The sequence below is a fragment of the Telopea speciosissima genome, chromosome 9 (assembly GCF_018873765.1).
Source record: "Telopea speciosissima isolate NSW1024214 ecotype Mountain lineage chromosome 9, Tspe_v1, whole genome shotgun sequence".
NCBI lineage: Eukaryota > Viridiplantae > Streptophyta > Magnoliopsida > Proteales > Proteaceae > Telopea > Telopea speciosissima.
The window spans coordinates 49,482,880-49,500,980 of NC_057924.1; the positions used below are offsets into that span (position 1 = coordinate 49,482,880).

At 39.9% G+C, this 18,101-nt stretch overlaps 1 protein-coding gene, 1 non-coding gene and 1 pseudogene across 3 annotated transcripts; 2 read left to right on the plus strand and 1 right to left on the minus strand.

The window, feature by feature from the left end:
• Window positions 1–760: 760 nt before the first annotated feature.
• On the plus strand, window positions 761–17,392 carry LOC122640548 (photosystem I reaction center subunit psaK, chloroplastic-like). Of its 2 annotated transcripts, XM_043833772.1 has the most exons (4): window positions 761–952; window positions 1,261–1,341; window positions 1,536–1,766; window positions 17,371–17,392. In XM_043833772.1, exons 1-3 carry the CDS (start codon window positions 854–856, stop codon window positions 1,761–1,763), a joined length of 408 nt encoding a protein of 135 aa, XP_043689707.1. In that variant the 5' UTR covers window positions 761–853; the 3' UTR covers window positions 1,764–1,766; window positions 17,371–17,392. The 2 variants fall into 2 exon arrangements, with proteins under 2 accessions (XP_043689707.1, XP_043689706.1); XM_043833771.1 differs by lacking the exon at window positions 17,371–17,392 and having other exon boundaries at window positions 762–952; window positions 1,536–1,919.
• LOC122641178 lies at window positions 3,634–3,720 on the minus strand. The gene has a single exon (XR_006329828.1). It is a non-coding gene; the product is annotated as a small nucleolar RNA U31b (small nucleolar RNA).
• On the plus strand, window positions 14,021–15,131 carry LOC122639004 (annotated as a pseudogene).
• Window positions 17,393–18,101: the final 709 nt, after the last annotated feature.

Sequence of the window (18,101 nt, forward strand, 5' to 3'; positions counted from 1 at the left end):
ATTATCTCCTTCGATCAATGAACCAGACTTTGAAATCTTAATTCTTAAGAGAGATATACAGAGAATATATTTATCATATCGATCTCAAAGCTCCTGACTTGTCTTCTCTTGCTCCACCCATGAACAAGTAAAGCTAAAGATGGAGAGAACTTAGAATACCATAGTTAGGTTTGAAACTAGTTAGGGTTGGTTGGATTGGGTTGGGTTGATATAGAAAAGGATGGGTTCAAGTTAAATATGTCATTTCACTTTTTGATTTGATTTAAATTAATACTGATAGTGTTGATAGTGTAGAGGGAAACGGATGAATATTTTCAAAAAATAAAAGGGTAATTTGAGTTTCATTTTATTTTTAAGGGGTGATGTGTAATTTATCCATTTATAATTCATAGATGTTTAAGCAAGAGACCAATAATAGATCGTTAATCTTTAATCTATGTGCGTGGCTGTGCACGGTTCCTATGGTAGGTCCATTAAGACACAATCTGATTGGGCCACACCTGATATCCCAATCTAAAAGGCTAAATCCCTATAGATGATAAAGAGTTTCAGAACACTTTCTCCTAAAACTAAAATAGATCGATTCTGAAAAAATCCACACAAGCCCAAGATCTTATCCAATTGTGAATATCCACTCAAACTCTGCCACGTCAGACCAATCATCTAAGTGCATCCAACCGTGGTAGCTTGAAGCCACAAACTTTTCATGTGGTTGTGATGTAATGCCATCCCTTCCATGGGTTTTAATTCGACTTGGAACCCTAAGAAGCAGAGAGAAGCAGAACAAATAGAATTGAAAGGGGGGCTTTAGACAGAGCCAGAGACTCTTTATCTCTTTGAACAGTCCTTAGCAATGGCAGCCAAACTCACATCCCCAACTGCTCTCATCACTTCTCTCCCCCAATTTAGTGGCCTAAGATCCACAACTTCAAGTACCAGAGTAGAGAACTTGGTGAGTTTCAGTCGTTCTTTGATTGTTTATATTTATAATAAGTTTCTTTATTTATTTAACTATGGAAGTCTCAAGAATGCATTGATAGTGTTTGATACAATGCCTGTTAAATCACTGCTTCTAATCATATGAGCTTAAATGCTTATTTATTCACTTTGATCACTGGAAGATCTTCTGGGTGTAATGTGGTATGAAGCCAATCAAGACTCCATGTCTCTTAACAAAAAAAAAAAAAAAAAAAAACTACTTTGATCAGTAGATGTTTACAGACTTACAGTAATAACATTTATATATTTCTCATTGTGAAGGTGACAGTTCAACCCATCAGAAACAAGGGTAAAGGCGCTTTGGGTGCTCGTTGTGACTTCATTGGCTCACCCACAAATTTGGTAAATATTTCACATTTAGTCTCCTTTGGTTCAAGTATCTTGAGAGTTTTAGCTAGGGTCGATATAGTTCGTGTGGTATTTGAGTTTGATTAGGAGATTAATACTGAACCTTTACACATTTCATTTTTCAACAATGTCAATAGATCAGTGTTTGAGATGATACCTAAAAATAAGTTTAATTCTCTGGTGGGCAGATTATGGTGACCTCGACAAGCCTTATGTTATTCGCTGGAAGGTTTGGGTTGGCTCCATCGGCGAACAGGAAGGCCACTGCAGGATTGAAGCTTGAGATAAGGGACTCTGGCCTACAGACAGGAGACCCTGCTGGTTTCACTCTTGCAGATACCTTGGCATGTGGAGTTGTAGGCCATATAATTGGTGTTGGAGTTGTTCTAGGTCTTAAGAACATTGGTGCCATATAAATTCCTGAAGAGGAATTTTGTAACCCTTGTTTGATATTAATCTTGGATATGTACATTGTTTTACTCCTTTCAGAGCTTTTGTTTCCCCAAGTCAAGATGTTCACCACTATCTTCTTATTTTAAGACAGTAGCAAAGAAAATAATTATACTGAACAATATGCAAGAACAAGTATGTATTCTAATAAGGGAAAATCGTTTAGATCAATTCAGAAGCATAACTAATTAATTTCTAGTACAATGCCAAGAGATAGTGAGGGACAGTCAAGGTGTGGATGGTCACAATATGAAGGAAAATTTAGTTGATGAAAATGGTATTTTGGTAATGGATAGCTAGATTCTGATTAGATGTCTTTAAGCTTATCTTGGACCATAACAATTCCTAATCTCCTGCTCAAGGAAATGGCATCTTTCTGTAATGGGTTTAATCTCATCATCAAGCCAAATAAAGAGAAATGGTTTTCCATCTGGGTACCTAGATTTCTTTACCAGATGATTAGATATCATAGTTACAAGCTGGTCTATAACCAAGAATCCAAGATCCAGATTGGTTTATTAGTAAGATAACTACCATTAGCTGAACACAGGAACAAAAATTGTGGTATGACTCGCTGCAGATCCTTCAAGTAAGACCAAAAAAAGTTTCAACTCAGGCTTGATTAGTTAGTTGTTAAGCTCCTTATGAGGGGGAGGGGCCATAGGAATTGCTCACTATGAGTAGAGTTCTGATAAAAGATTGGAGAATATAATTAATCATCTTAATCAAATTATATCTAAAATCACTGATCCTATTGCAGTGCTTGCACAAGATACTGATCTGTATATCATATTAGCTGCATAATCACGCTTAGATATGTTTAGATCCTTCTCCTTTTAACCATTCGAAGATTATCAAAATACTAACTCTGCTTTGCGTGATTGGTAGAGAGTTAGAATGGACATGGATGTGTTCCTGAGGTTCTTAAATAGTTAGATAAGAATTCTTTGGGCCTCAGAGAGAGTGAGAGAGTGAGAGAGAGAGAGAGAGAGAGAGGTGGTTAATGAATGTGAGATTTCTGGATTTTTCACTGCCAAAACATCAAACCGTGTAGTTTTCTAATATCAAACATACAATTTCTCATGGATTGAATGTTCTTTAATTGGAAAGACTACACTGTTACTTTCTGAAAATGATTAGAGAAGTGATTCAATTGATTTGGGCCTTTAAATTTTTTAAGAATTTGTAGATGGCTTTTACAATTGCAATGCCTCATATAAAAAAACAGGGAAGCCAATGAAACAAACCTTTGTCTCAAGGATTGTTTCTTCAGTTTCTGCCCTTTAAACCTGATGACCAACTAATTTTACACTCAAGGCATCAGATAACTCTGAGCTGTTTACTATAACCATAAACACAAACAACAAAAAGAAGCATGAAAAACCTGCAATCTCAGCAGAGAAATGGTCATACTTAAGCCATCGTCAAAAGAGGGCAAAAATAAAAAAAAAGAAAAAGAAAAAGAAAAAGAAAATCTGCAATCTCAGTTGATAAAAGGTCATATAGTTGAGAATCATTGTTCCCTCAATAGATCAATTATTCATCACAGATTGCAATAAAACTTTAAAAGAAGAGTAAAATTGAGAAACAGGAAAAGCAACAACTTGAATTTACCAAGAAAGATCATCACCGTCCTTTTGCATGTTTCAGGTTCATTGAATCCATAAAACAGAACAGATGAAAGAAAAAAAAAGGTGACGGGGGGAGGGGGGGGGGGGGGGCAGAGTAACCCAGAAAATGAGAATTTTTTTGGGATCATAAAAAACAAAGATTGGTTTCTTTGATTTTTTTTTTTCCATTTATCTTTCACCAATCGTGGGTTGATGAACTGATGAAGAATCATATGTGAATAAGAGTGTCAATCACCAGCAAGCATCGATAAATGCGTGTAAGACTGGGGTGACAAATAACATCTTCATGTTCTTCCAAACTTATTTCGAGTCTTCTTCGATTCGACATATAGATCGAATGAATTCTGCAAAATAAGCAAACGCAAGGTATTATCAGAATACTCTCGTTCGATACTGGACTGGCACTAGGAGAAGGGAGATCGTCTGGGGGAACTGGGGAAGAGGAGTGAGTTAAATGACGGAGAGTTTTGTTTTTAAAGAAAGGATTCTAGGGTTTTGTTGTTCCGTTCCCTTAAGGCCTTTTTGGCTAATTACACGATAGATATCACGTTCTACGTGATATGTGAAACCCGTCACGACCTTCCATGGTAGCTAACGTGCGTTTGCTGCTTATAGTTGTTTCGATCTGCTCGAATCGAATAATACGAATTATTCTGTCCAAATATAACTTTTTCCCAAAGATTTAAAAAAAAAAAATCGTGACTTTTAAATTCAATCGTATTATTTGCAAATCCAAATATACTAATAATTCGGTTTAATTTAATAACTTTAATAAATAATAAATTGATAAAAAAATAAAAATAAATATTTATATTGAGAAAATAAAAACAATATATATAATTTAACTAATACACGAACCATTGACATTTTATTTTTGGGGGTAAAGGATCAATTTATTCAACTCTTCGTGAAAAAGTCAAGGAGTCCAAATTATAAAGATGGATGATCCAAGGAGAGGGAGGTGGTCAATTTGTCTTACACGAACTTGACAAGGCCCTCTGGGCTAACGAGTTAGCAACAAAGTTTGACTCTCTAGATATATGGATGAAACTACAATCCACTACAACTAAAGCAAGGAATTTAATGTTATTAACAACAGGGGTGATTGCTAGAAGAACTGACTTCGAAGGGTCAGACAGCAAATTTGCGAGCTCAGGATTGTCAGTCTCCGCTACAATTTTGTTGATGCAATCACCAATGCAAAGAAGAAGACCCAATCTAATTGACAAGGCCTCACCCAAGAGAATGGAGTCAAAAGATGCGGCTCCGAGGTAGCCAGTCTGCATTGACCCAGATGATTTTGGACTATGTAACCCAATCCACCAGTGAGCATTTCTGCATTAAAGGAAGCATCCCAATTTAATTTGCAATAAGTCGCAGGAGGAGGGGTCCTTTTGTTGAGAGCTTGGGAATCTTAGCTTCTGGTCTGGTGTTGCCTGGGCCCGTTCGTGGCTTGATTGAACTCCCTGAATCTTTCCTAGGTTGATCAGATAACTTCAATTGGGGTCCATGATCTTCGATTGAAAACCAAGTCATTTCTGGCGGTCCATAAGGACCAGCAAATGAAAGATGCTAAACCTCAAGCCTCTCTATCTCCAGCCTTGCTTCCAGAATGAATATTTTCCCAGCCTTTACTCCATAAGTGAAGTTTGGGGTCAGTTGATTGGGGAATCATATAAGTCAGGTTACTGTCAAACCACACCGATCTTGCAAAATCACAACCTAAAAGAATATGATTGATAGCTCGGAGACCTTCCCCAGATGCCAGCCCCCTGGCACATGCTTGCCATAAGAGATTTTTTATTTTTGGAAGTGTTTGGCACCCCCAAATCCGCTTCCAAACAGAAGAAGGAATTTGAACTCTATGTTGAATAGTTGAGGAAAAAAGTCTAAGATATCTTTGCTGAGCATTCAAGTTTGAGAGGTTATGGTACGCATATTGTTGGGTTTTGGGCCTCATTAACAAAAGTATTTTTAATTGGGCCCATAAAGGTTATTAACCCACTCTAGTTAGTCAGGGGCATAACTGACCTAACGTATTGTGGGGATGTGATTAGGGTCAGGGAATATGCTATATATTCAACCCAAGGTCCCAACAGCCGCCATTCTGATTATTCTATTATTCCTACTCACAGGAGAGAAAGGTGAAAGGTTGTGGAAGGCTTTTGGGGAGAAGTTCAAGCTTGAGGATTGACTACAAGTTTCAACCAAAAAGGTATGAATCTATCTCTCCTTTATTTGTTTGTTTTCCATAATCTGTGTAGGATCACTGTTTAGAGATCAAGGTACTGCTTTGAATCTCACAAGTGGCATCAGAGCCAACCTACATAGATCTGGAAATAGATTTAATTTTTTAAAAAATTTCGGGTTTTGAATCGTTCTTGTCCGGCCACCAAAATCCAAATATTTTTATATGGAATGGTAGGGGACGACGAGACGATCACGGTGGTATAAGCCGTTTCATCGGAATCGCCCCGATGAGCCGGTAATGTTTTAAAAAAAAAAAAAAGGTTACTTAAGCTGGCGACGGACGATTCGTCGTCATGTCGACTCGATAGGGTTTCCGAGTCAATCCGATGGATGGTTGGGTCAACTCGGTCCAACCAGGATGAGTCAAATCAGGCACGACCCAAGTGGTCTGGTCCTAGCCCGACCCAAATGGGTCAGACCCGGGCCAACCCAAGTGGGTCAATCTTAACCCGACCCGGATGTCTAGACCCGATCCAACTGGACCAATCCGACCCAAAGAATCTAGGTTGACCTGATCCGAAAAAGATGGGCCAACCCAACCCAAAAAGACGGGTCAACCTGACCCAGGTTTTGACCCAAAAAGTGACTCAGACCGGTTTGACTGGCCCTGACTGGCCGTAAGTGATATCACGCGTCGGATTCAAGCCACACGTGAGGGAGCGTGGGAGCATTTTTTGAGGTGGGGTTTTTTTCGCTGTGTCTGATTTTACGAGGCCTACGTGCCTGTATGCCTCACTTGCTCCAAATGTGGCTACTGGGACCCACAGTGAGCTTTTAAAGTGTTTATGCAATTCTTTAAATGTGGATTTCTGCATTCCTTGTTTAAACTATTGACCATAGGCAACTATATGAAACATTATATCATAATGCAATGCAGAATAACAGTAAATTTTATAGAATTGTTGTGTATGATAAAATTCATGTATTAAATTGTTTGAATTTAAATACTAATATCCCACAACTGCATCATGAGTGGTTGGGTACTCTAATAGGGTCAGATGGAATCCACCAAAGTGGTAAAATCTGGTTTTGTCATAATAACCAATAACTCAAGGTTCATGTTTATGGCAGCAAAGGACGGTGGTGCTCACCCAAAGATAGCACTATCCAAGACCAAAATAAAATACACACACACTTATAGGGAGAAACTGATCTAGGAATTATTGTCTACCCAAAGGTGACAATTTTGTCAAAGGTTAGTGTTATCCCGCAGTAATTGCAAAGTATTGAGTGGATCAGTTCATTTCAAAAACCCAAAGGTTAGGAATGTAGATCTGGTTAACATTCTTGGTTAGGTGTTGGTACATCAGTTTATACAACCAACACAAGTTAGTGGTATTGAAATACCCTGTAATTTATATTCTATTCTGTGTGATAGATATATGATTCTATTATGTCCCTATGGCAGATGTTTCTAGGTCATGGTTTATCGGACATTCCGAAACTTTCTGGTGAAAATTATACGAGTTGGTATGAGGATCTGGATGTGTATCTATGTCTTAGGGACCTAGATCTTTGTTTGAGAGAGCCCAAGCCTACATCACTCACTCCTGACAGTACTCAGGCAGAGAAAACAGAACTTGAGAAGTGGGAAGCTGCAAATAGAAAATGTCTGAAGGTCATCAAGCATGCTATCCCTGCGACCTTGAAGGATAGCATCACAGTGAAAGATACTGCCACAGAATTTTTGGAAGCTATTAGAGTTAAATTTGAGTCTTCCAAGAAGGCTCAGCCAAGTGACTTGATGAGCAAACTGACCAATGCAAAGTTTGATGGGAATGATAGTACCAGGGAACACCTTCTGGGACTTGTTTCTTTAGGAAACAAGATTAGGGAGTTAGAGATTAACTTTGATGATGACTTCCTAGTTAATATTGCACTCAATTCACTCCCAGAGCAGTATCAGCACCTTCATGGCACCTACATTGCCTTAAAGGATAAATGGAGCATGGATGAGTTGATCACTATAACTGGACAGGAAGAGGCAAGAATGAAAAGGGGAAAATTGGGGAGTGCTAATCTCACACAAGGTAAGGGATCCTTATCTGGAGGACCTTACAAAAATAACAGAAGATTTTCCAGGAGAGGCAAATTTGCACCCTACCAGACTGGCAGGAGCCAAACTGAGTAGGGCAACAAAACACAGCAGGACAACAGGGGCAATATAGAGCAAAAAGATTCAAACAATGTGGTTGAGTGTTTCTGGTGCAAGAAAAAGGGACATATGAAGAAGGACTGCTTTAAGAGGAAGGCATACTTTGAGAAGAAAAAGAGCACTGGTAAGGGTACCTCTTTGGTCTGTTATAAATCTTCTCTTATAGATGCACCAGTAGATTCTTGGTGGTTAGATTCTGGATCCTCCATTCATGTCACTCATTCCTTGCAGGGGTTCATAAGCAGGAGGGTACCAAGCAAGAGTGAGGTGACGGTGTGCGTCGGGAATGGAAGTAGAAGTGAAGGCCATAGGATTAGTTACATTATCTTTGAATTCAGACAATTTCATTACTTTAAAGGATGTAGTTTTTATTCCCTCCATGAGGAAGAATTTGATTTCAGTTTCAAGACTAGTTTCAGATGGTTATTCTGTTGTTTTGAATAAAGATGGCTTCACTTTACTTTTGAATTCTGTGGTTGTTGGTTCTGGATATTGTTAGGATGGTTTGTATAGACTAAACTGTGTCTCTTCTTGGGTTATGAATGTTGGCACCAAACGCCAACTGGTGGATGAGAAGTCTTCTGTACTCTGGCCTAGAAGATTCGACCATATCTCTAGAAAGAGAATAGATAGGTTGATCAAGGAGAAGTTACTTGGTGAGTTGGATTTCCAAGACATGGAAGTTTGCATTGATTGCATAAAAGGGAAGATGACTTCTTCTACGAAGAAGGATGCTTTTCAACCCAGTGAGGCTCTAGATCTTATTCACACTGACATATGTGGACCTTTCCCTACTCCTGCACTGGGAGGCCAGCATTACTTCATCACTTTTATTGATGACTGGACCCGATATGGTTACATCTACTTGCTAGCTGAGAAAGCAAAAGCGCTGGAGGCTTTTATGTTTTTCAAAGCTGAAGTTGAACTCTTCCATAGCAGAAAGATAAAGTCTGTCAGGTTTGACAGGGGTGGAGAATACTATGGAAGAGCAGGAGATACAGGGCAATAACTTGGATTTTTTGCTAAGTATCTACAGGAGCACGGGATAGCTCCACAGTACTCAATGCTTGGTACACCACAACAAAATGGTGTAGCAGAGAGGAGAAATCATACTCTGAAAGACATGGTGCGAACCATGGTTAGTAACACCAGTCTTCCAGAGTCCTTATGGGGAGAAGCACTGAAAACTGTGGCCTATATTCTCAACAGAGTACTAAGTAAGTCTGTGTGCAAGACACCGTTTGAACTCTGGACAGGTAAGAAACCTAGCCTGAAGCATCTACGAGTATGGGGTTGCCCTCCCGAGGCCAGACTCTTCAATCCTTAGTAGAAAGTCTGGGACCCAAAAATTGTGAGCTGTCATTTTATGGGTTACCCAGAAAGATCTAAAGGGTATAGATTCAATCGCTTAGGCACAGGGAATAGAATTGTGGAGACCACCAATGCCAAGTTCCTTGAGTCAGAAGGAGATCGCTCTGTGCGCCGTAACTTGAGGTTTGATGAAGGACAGAGTGGAACATTTGTTGTAGCACCGGAGTCGAGCAGGCCCTTATTGTTTTTAGACCGTGATTCTCACATGGATATTGATATGGATGTGCCCACTGATCCTGCTATTCCTGCGACCGTAGTAGTGGATATGCCACCACCTCAGGCATATGATCCGACACCAGCCGACACGGTCACTACTACCGACCCAGAGCCTTTGAGGAGATCTATCAGGACTCGCAGATCGACCATCGGTCCAGATTATGTCACATACCTGAATGAGTGTGAGTTCGACATCAGTAAGGAGGAGGATCCTGTTACCTTTTTGCAAGCAATCAATAGCAGGGAGTCAGACAAATGGGTGGAAGCTATGAAGGAGGAGTTACAATCCATGCACAACAATGGTATGTGGGAGCTGGTTGAGATTCCACAGGGCTACAAAGCCGTTGCATCAAAATGGGTCTTCAAGACCAAGACTGACTCTCAGGGTAACATAGAGCGCTACAAGGCCAGACTTGTGGCAAAGGGCTTCACACAGGGAGATGGCATAGATTTCAAGGAAACTTTCTCCCCAGTATCTTCGAAAGACTCATTCAGAATCATCATGACCATAGTAGCTCATTTTGACCTTGAACTATATCAGATGGATGTGAAGACGGCTTTTCTGAATGATGATTTGGCTGAACAGGTTTACATGCGGCAGCCCGAGGGTTTCGAGGAGAAAGGGAAGGAGCATCAAGTTTGCAGACTGAAGAAATCACTATATGGACTGAAGCAGGCTTCAAGGTAATGGTATTTAAAATTTGATCAAATAGTGACTTCTTTTGGTTTTATTGAGAATGCAATTGATAATTGCATCTACATGAAGTCTACCAAGGGCAAGTTTATTTTCTTGGTACTTTATGTTGATGATATTCTTCTTGCTAGCAGTGATCTTGGTTTACTTCAGGAAACCAAGCGGTTTTTGTCTAGTAACTTTGAGATGAAGGACATGGGAGAGAGCACCTATGTACTTGGCGTCGAGATAAGTCGGGATAGAAAGAGAGGTCTTCTTGGTCTGTCACAGAGGGCTTACATTGACAGAATCTTGAAGAGATTCAAAATGTCTCAATGTTCAGGGAATGATGCACCTATTAGTAAAGGAGACAAGTTGAACAAGCAGCAATGCCCGAAGAATAACCTTGAGAGAGACTCCATGAAGGACAAGCCATATGCCTCGGCTGTTGGTAGTTTGATGTATGCACAGGTGTGCTCTCGATCGAACATTACCTTCGCATTTAGCGTGCTCGGGAGGTTCCAATCTGATGCCAGATTGGCCCATTGGATGGCAGCTAAGAACATAATGCGGTACTTATTGAGGACCAGAGATATCAGGCTTGTTTACAGAAGAAGTGAGAAACTAGAGGTGGTCGGATACTCAGACTCTGATTCCAGTGGTTGTACTGATGACATGAAGTCAACTTCTGGATATGTCTTCCTGATGGGTGGAGGCACAATTTCGTGGAAAAGTGTCAAGCAGACAATCATTGCTTCATCCACCATGCAGGCAGAGTTTGTGGCAATGTTTGAGGCAACCAAGCAGGCAGTTTGACTAAGAAACTTCATTGCAGAACTGAAGGTTGTTGACTCCATCTCCAAACCGTTGCGACTATGGTGTGACAATAACTCAACAGTCATCTTCTCAAAGAACAATAAGAAGTCCAACAGTTCAAAGCACATTGAAATAAAGTATCTTCTTATCAGAGAGAAAGTGACTGAGGGAGAGGTTGATGTGGTACACATCCCTAGAGAGAAGATGGTGGCGGATCCTCTCACTAAGGCTCTTTCAGTGGGAGTTTTCAGAGGTCATGTTGCTAGCATGGGACTTGCAGAGTGTTTTGATATACTTGTCTAGTGGGAGTCTATTTTGATGTACTTGTTTAAATGAAAGTTTGTTTTGAGCTCATTTATTCAAACCAGTGGTTTCTGTATTCCTTGCTATTTTAATATATTTATTGGTTATGTTTTCTTATTTGACATGTCTTGTGAGATGGCAGTTAGCCATAGGCGGTAATTAGCCGAAGTTTCCAAAATGGCAATTAGCCATAGGCGGTATTTAGCCAAAGTTTCTAAAGTGGCGGATAAGCCACAGGCGGTTAGCCAAAGCGTGGTATTAACTTAAGTTTATGGCGGTTTAGCCCAAGTATGAGTTAATGTCAAAGTATGCTACCTATGAGGATTTTCAAGGTAGAGGACCTACAGAGAAAGAGCATCACTTGCTGATCACTTGTCATGCTCTAGTTTCCTTGTTTATACATATGCCCAAAGTGGTTCACGTTGATAGATCATTTGTGGCTGTGATGACAGAAGTCGTATGCCGTATATTGAGGTATATCTTTTGCTGTCGTTCGACACAAATGGATGTTGACAGAATCAAAGTTATTTGAGTGGAGAATGGGCCTCTGGCCAATTCCAATGAAGATACATGTGTTAATTTTGCCCAAGTGGGAGATTGTTGGGTTTTGGGCCTCATTAACACAAGTATTTTTAATTGGGCCTATAAAGGTTATTAACCCACTCTAGTTAGTCAAGGGCATAACCGACCCAACGCATTGTGGGGATGTGATTAGGGTCAGGGAATATGCTATATATTCAACCCAAGGTCCCCACAGCCGTCATTCTAATTATTCTATTATTCCTACTCACGGGAGAGAAAGGTAAAGGCTTTTGAGGAGAAGTTCAAGCTTGAGGATCGACTACAAGTTTCAACAAAAAATGTATGAATCTATCTCTCCTTTATTTGTTTGTTTTCCATAATCTGTGTAGGATCACTGTTTAGAGATCAAGGTACTGCTTTGAATCTCACATATTTCACAAAAAAAATGTTGTTCCTTGATGCTCCGCAAATCAATGAGTCTTCGGCTGGAAAAGGCTTAGAGGGATCTTCTAAATAGATTTTGCATCCGAAGGAGAAAAGATATTGTGGATAATATCTCGTCTCCAAACTCGGTTCTCGGCATCTATTAATTCAGCCACCAATACCAGGGTACAATCAGCAGGTTTTGGAGTTTGGATTTTAAAACCCACAATAGAGGGTATCCAGTTGTCTTCCCAAATCCTGATAGATTTACCTGTCTCTACTTGTCACAATAATCCCGTCATAAGGGTTTTCCTTCCCTCCAACAAACTACACCAGGCCCACGGCAAACCATTGACACCAAGCTCCCAAGAATTCTTTACCACTTGACAAAATTCATCATTTTCTATCCAAATTTTTTGAAGACGGAATAAACAATCTTTTGGTTTGGGTAAGGTCACAAATACTAGAAGAAAAGAGTAGTCTGAGTAAACTCTAGGCAACACCCTTTGACAACAATCTTTAAAAAATTCCAACCAAACAGCGTTGCAAGAGCTTCTTTCCAAGACTGCACAAACAATACACCTACATCTATTGTTCGATCATGTGAATTTCCTCCCTTAAGAAGGGATAGATAATAAAAAAGTAGAGTCCACCATTGCAACAAACTCAGTAGCCAAACCCATTGAAAAAAAGCTCTTGAACCACTTTTTTCATGTGAACCAAGAGTCGCAACCAAGGTACTGATGATAAATTAATGGATCTTTATCCTTTCAATTTGCCTGCCTATACTTGACATCAAGTACACCTATCAGAGGGGGTGGAAATGACTATCCTACCCCCTACCCGAACACAAGGCCCGAGATGGGGTCCACGTGGGTCCACCTCCCTCTATTAAATGTACTTGACGTCAAGTACAGGCAGACAAATTGAGAGGATAAAAATTCTAAAGTAAGACACTCCAAGTCTAACCAAAGATCCCTCCTACCAACTCTAAAACAACTGGCATGAATAAAAATCACAAAAACCTTCTGACCCTCCCATACAAGCACACCGTAATTTGTTAACCAAACGCCAAAATCATAGACACAGATCTCAAGGACAATCTACTAATAACCCACAAGTTGGGAACTTTATCAGGACAGTTATGGTGAGGCATCACAAATGAAAACCCCAACCTATTGAAAAAGCAACCGTGGAAAACTACTAAACTCAATTTTTGGTTCCACAATACATAAAATATCCGGCATATTCTTCTGCCAAATTGATCTTCTTTGTTTCTTGTATGACTCTTTCCTTGTTGGCCTAAAGCCTAAAGCCTAAAGCACTGCAAAACTAATTTACTTGTACTGATCACTTGTATTTAGGAGATAATTAATTACACTGATGAGTGATGACAGTATATATCAATCCACCTCGGCCAGAACCGATCTTCTTTGGGAAAATTACATTGTTACCCCCTGAGGTTTGTATTAAATACAGAACAACCCTCTGTATTTTTAAATTATACAGTCACCCCCCTGAGTAGACGGTGTTAAATAATACATTTTAAATACCAACTTTGCCCTCTTCTAATATCCTCTTAATATTCAGTGGAAAATTCCAACTTTGCCCGCTTCTCTCCCTCATCTCTTCTCCCTCTATTCTCTCGGATTTTTCCCCCCCTGCTCTCATTCATTCGCCATTAACCCTCAAAAATCTGCAAACCCAAACTTTAAATCTCAACCTAAAGTCTTCGTCGAGTTCTCCGAAAAGGTTGCAACAAAAATTGCAGCATCAGACCTTGCTTGCAATGTGATCAAAAACCTAGAATCCCAAGCACATGCCACTGTCTTCCTCGCCAAGTTCTATGGCCGTGCTGGGCTCATGAATCTCATTAATGCCGGACCTGAACATCTTCGTCCTGGTAGTTACCCCTTCTATGTTTTTCTCTCCAAATCAGATTTTGATTTCTATTTCGATTTTGATTTTGCCAGATCCTATCCATTACTAGGCTCAACTCTCACCATATCTGCCAACAGAGATCGATTCAATCAATGGGTCACAGAGCTTCTTCAAAACAGTGAGAATGGAACCATCATCCTTCAACGTTCTCTTGGACATCGTCATCTCATAACTACCAATCCCCTCAATGTCCAACACATCCTTAAAACCCAATTCTACCTCTACCCCAAAGGCAGTTTCTCTCAAGATTGCCTCTCCAGTTTTCGTGGATTTGGCATCTTCAACATCGATGGTGAAAGTTGGAAGTTTCAGAGACAGATCTCCAGTCATGCATTCAATACCAAATCCCTCCGAAAATTTGTCGAGACAGTGGTCGAAGACGAGCTCTCTGACCGCTTTCTTCCTCTACTCTTGACCACCACCACTTAAAAATCCATTCTTGATCTGCAAAACATCCTTCAAAGATTTGCATTTGATAATATCTGCAAAATTGCTTTTGGGTTCGACCCAATGTATCTTTCCCCATCATTCCCACAACCAGAAACAGAATTTGCAGTCGCATTTGAAGCAGCTACACTATTAAGTAGCAAGCGATTTGGTTCAATTTTACGCGGGATATGGAAGGTGAAAAGGGCATTTGATATTGGGTCAGAGAAGCAATGGCGAATAGCAATTTCAAAAGTTTGTGAATTCGCAACAAGTATTGTAAGAGAAAAGAAACGAGAACTAGAAGAGAAATCTTCAATTGAAACAGAGAATCTTCTCTCAAGAATCTTGAATTCTGGCCATTTAGATGAAAATTTCGTTACAGACATGGGGATGAGCTTTATCTTAGCTGGTCATGAGACTACATCGGCAGCATTGACATGGTTCTTCTGGTTAATTTCTAGGAATCCTCGTATAGAATAGTGAATCCAATCTATGGTTCAGTTGGGTTGCTCTGATCTGGAAGCTGGCAGCTCTGTCAATCCGCGGTTGAAGCGGTTCTGAATGGCGCTCCGGTGGTTCAAATCTCATCTAATGCAGCAGTAAACCCATGCCCTCTTTAAACCTCATTCTGATTCGAATAACAGGGCAGGGGAAGGGGGTGGTAAGCCCAAACCCCTAACAGTGGTATATTAGTCATTTTAAGTCATGAATTACCAACACCGTACAACTTAACGAGAATGTTATAATGGAGTGGGGCTGATTGTAACAATTAATCAAACCTTAGAGGGTGTGGTTGTATAATTTAAAAACACAGGGGTTGTTCTATATTTAATACAAATCTCAAGGGGTGGCAATATAATTTTTCTAATTTTTTTTAATTTTGTGAATAATCAATGGAAAAAGGTTTTGTACGGTCGTGTAAACCTTGTACGAAACCTTTCCCCTTTTTTTTTTATTCAGCAGGTGGGTCAGTTGTCATCATTATTTTCTTCTTCCTTCATTATTCTTCTTCTTCTTCGCAAAAGGCAACGAAGGAAGAACCCGAAATACCAAAATAGGGAGCGAGGGAGAGGAGACGATGATGGAGAAGAGGGGGAGAGAAAGCTCATCCCTTAAAAGCCCTTGAAATTCTTATCAATTTTAGGTGAAGGTGATGTAAACTCATCTCCTCCTTTAAACCAGAGAAGCCAAAACAGATGGGATTCAAAAAACGATTGAAAATTTTTTTTATTGGAAAACATAAGAAACAACAGTGATTTCCCATCTGAATCCTCCTCGTCCTGCGAGAATTGCAAACTAGTTAGAAAAGTGAGCTCTTTAAACCCTTTTCCATATTTCAATCCCCCCCCTTTTTTTTCTTCAGTTGGGCTTGTTTTATGAGGGACCGGGGGGTTTTAGTGTAGGGCCTGGATTTATCCCCCACTTTAAATGTAGGTGATTCTTTTTAGTTTTTTTATGACCCCAAAAGTTTGGAATACTGGGCTGCCCTTCAAATTTTAAGGAAATTTTAAGAAACTCAGATCACCTACGAACCTATTTGAAGATTGGGACGAAGAACAGGGGGTGGGCGGTACGCTGGGTTGGGACGGGGTTCCAAGGGATGAAGAACAAGGGGTGGGGTGAGCTTGCAAAAGGTGTGACGTTAGGACTTGGGAGGAAGAAGAAGAAGGGATGGGGCGGTGATGTCCGTCGTCGCCTTCTAAGAAGAAGACTGAAGGAAGGAAGAAGATGATAATGATCGTGGGACCCACAAGTTAAATTTAACCAAAAAAAAAAAAAAAAGGGTTTCGTACACGATTTACACGACCGTGTACGAAACCTTTCTGCATAATCAATATACTCAACAAAGTGCAGGAAACAAAAGGGCCCCTTACAAGAAAGGTTGGGGAAAGCCATAAAGAAAAAAACCTATACAATTATGAACAAAACCACCCTTATGAAGTGTAAGCAATGGGAGCCACAAGCCGAGTCGATAAATCCCAAGAAGAAAACATAAACCTATTGCAGGGAGCGTCAAAACAGGAATCTTGGAAGGTTTGCACCTTACCCCTAACCTCATATGAGATTGATTCCTAAATTTGGTAGAAAGTTCTAGAATGCCTAACCCAGATCCTAAAGTTCTACTCCCTTCAAATATGATAGATGGTTGCCGTAAACGCAATCATACCAATTGAGTCCAAAAAAGATTTCCCTTTAAAGTTTTTCCTAATCCACCTCGACTCAATCTCAAGTTCCCCAGTCCTCCAATTGAGTCTAAAAAAGACTTCCAGCTTTTGTTATGTAGAGGCGATGTTACATCAGAAGTCACTGTGTTCAAAGTTCAAACTGTTAGATATTTTGCAACGGCGATGTGTGGGCTTGATTAATTATTGGGTCGATCATTGATGAGAATCAAAATACATGGGTTGCTACTTATTTTATTGAGATGGACCGGACCAGCCTGACCCATTGTGGAAGTGGGTTAGGATTTGGGAAATATTATAAATGCAACTGATGAGGATCCCTGCAGTCACTATTCTCTTTTTTCTTTTCTTCACAAGAAAGAGAGGTGTACATGTACGGGAGATTAGGAGACTGGAGAAGATCCCCATCGGGGTTATCCAAGATTATTTGATGATTCACAATCATTCTTCATTGGATTATTATTGTTTTTCGTCAATATACTCGGTGAAAGGTACACTACTCTTCCTTTATTTTTTGATCATCCCATTGAGTTTGAGAGATTCATACAGAGTTTTTGGTTAGGGTTTTGATTGAAACCTTGATTTCTAACAATTGCCATCAGAGCTAAGACTATATGAACCTAGAATTAGTGGTCATGGATCATTATACATGTTTAGATGCCTTAAAAATCATTTTTTGTCTGGGTTTTTAGTGAAACCTATACAGTTTTGGCCCTCTGTCAAAAATTTTCATCAACAAAAATCAAATGTTTTTGTTTGAGGTTGTAGAGCTCGTCGAGACGATTGCAGCGATGTGTGGATTGCCGTTGGCAGACGCACCGGCACTCACCAACGGCAGCGGAGAGTGGATCTCACTTGCCGACTGGTTTGATTTACAAAAAAAAAACTCAAAGTTTAAAAGGAAAAGACGTTTTGTTAGTTGTCACTTTCCTTTTTGGTATGAACGTGTTACGTACGATATTTTATTAAACAAAAAACACTTAAAGTGCGTGTAGGGTTTGACCATGTCATTCCACACGTATGGTGGACACGTGTAACATTGGCCTAACTCGGTTAAAAACTCGTTGACCCGAATTTCCAACCCGAAAATTGAGATTTTGAACCGTTGGGTTGGCTGGAGACCCGTTAAAATCTGGTGGTTGGCGGCGGTGGTTTTCGGCGGTAACCGATTAAAAAATAGGTGGGGGAGGGGGGAGATTCTTGGGAACAAAATCATTTGGTTTTGTTTCAGAATTGTTCTGGGAATGTGTTCTTGTTCCCAAAACAATTCTAGAACACCTTTCTTGTTCCAGAGCATTTTTTTGTTCTGGAATGCTGTTTTTTTTTATGATTCTGGAATGTCCTTTTTTATCTGATTCTATCATGGGATGCCCATTTTGCTTGTATTTTCT

Bases quoted from the DNA above. Each gene is read 5' to 3' on its own strand.
- LOC122640548 (XM_043833772.1), top strand. From the start codon at position 854: ATGGCAGCCAAACTCACATCCCCAACTGCTCTCATCACTTCTCTCCCC. The intron at 953-1,260 runs GTGAGTTTCAGT...CTCATTGTGAAG, and splicing joins GTACCAGAGTAGAGAACTTG to GTGACAGTTCAACCCATCAG. The intron at 1,342-1,535 runs GTAAATATTTCA...TCTGGTGGGCAG, and splicing joins TTGGCTCACCCACAAATTTG to ATTATGGTGACCTCGACAAG.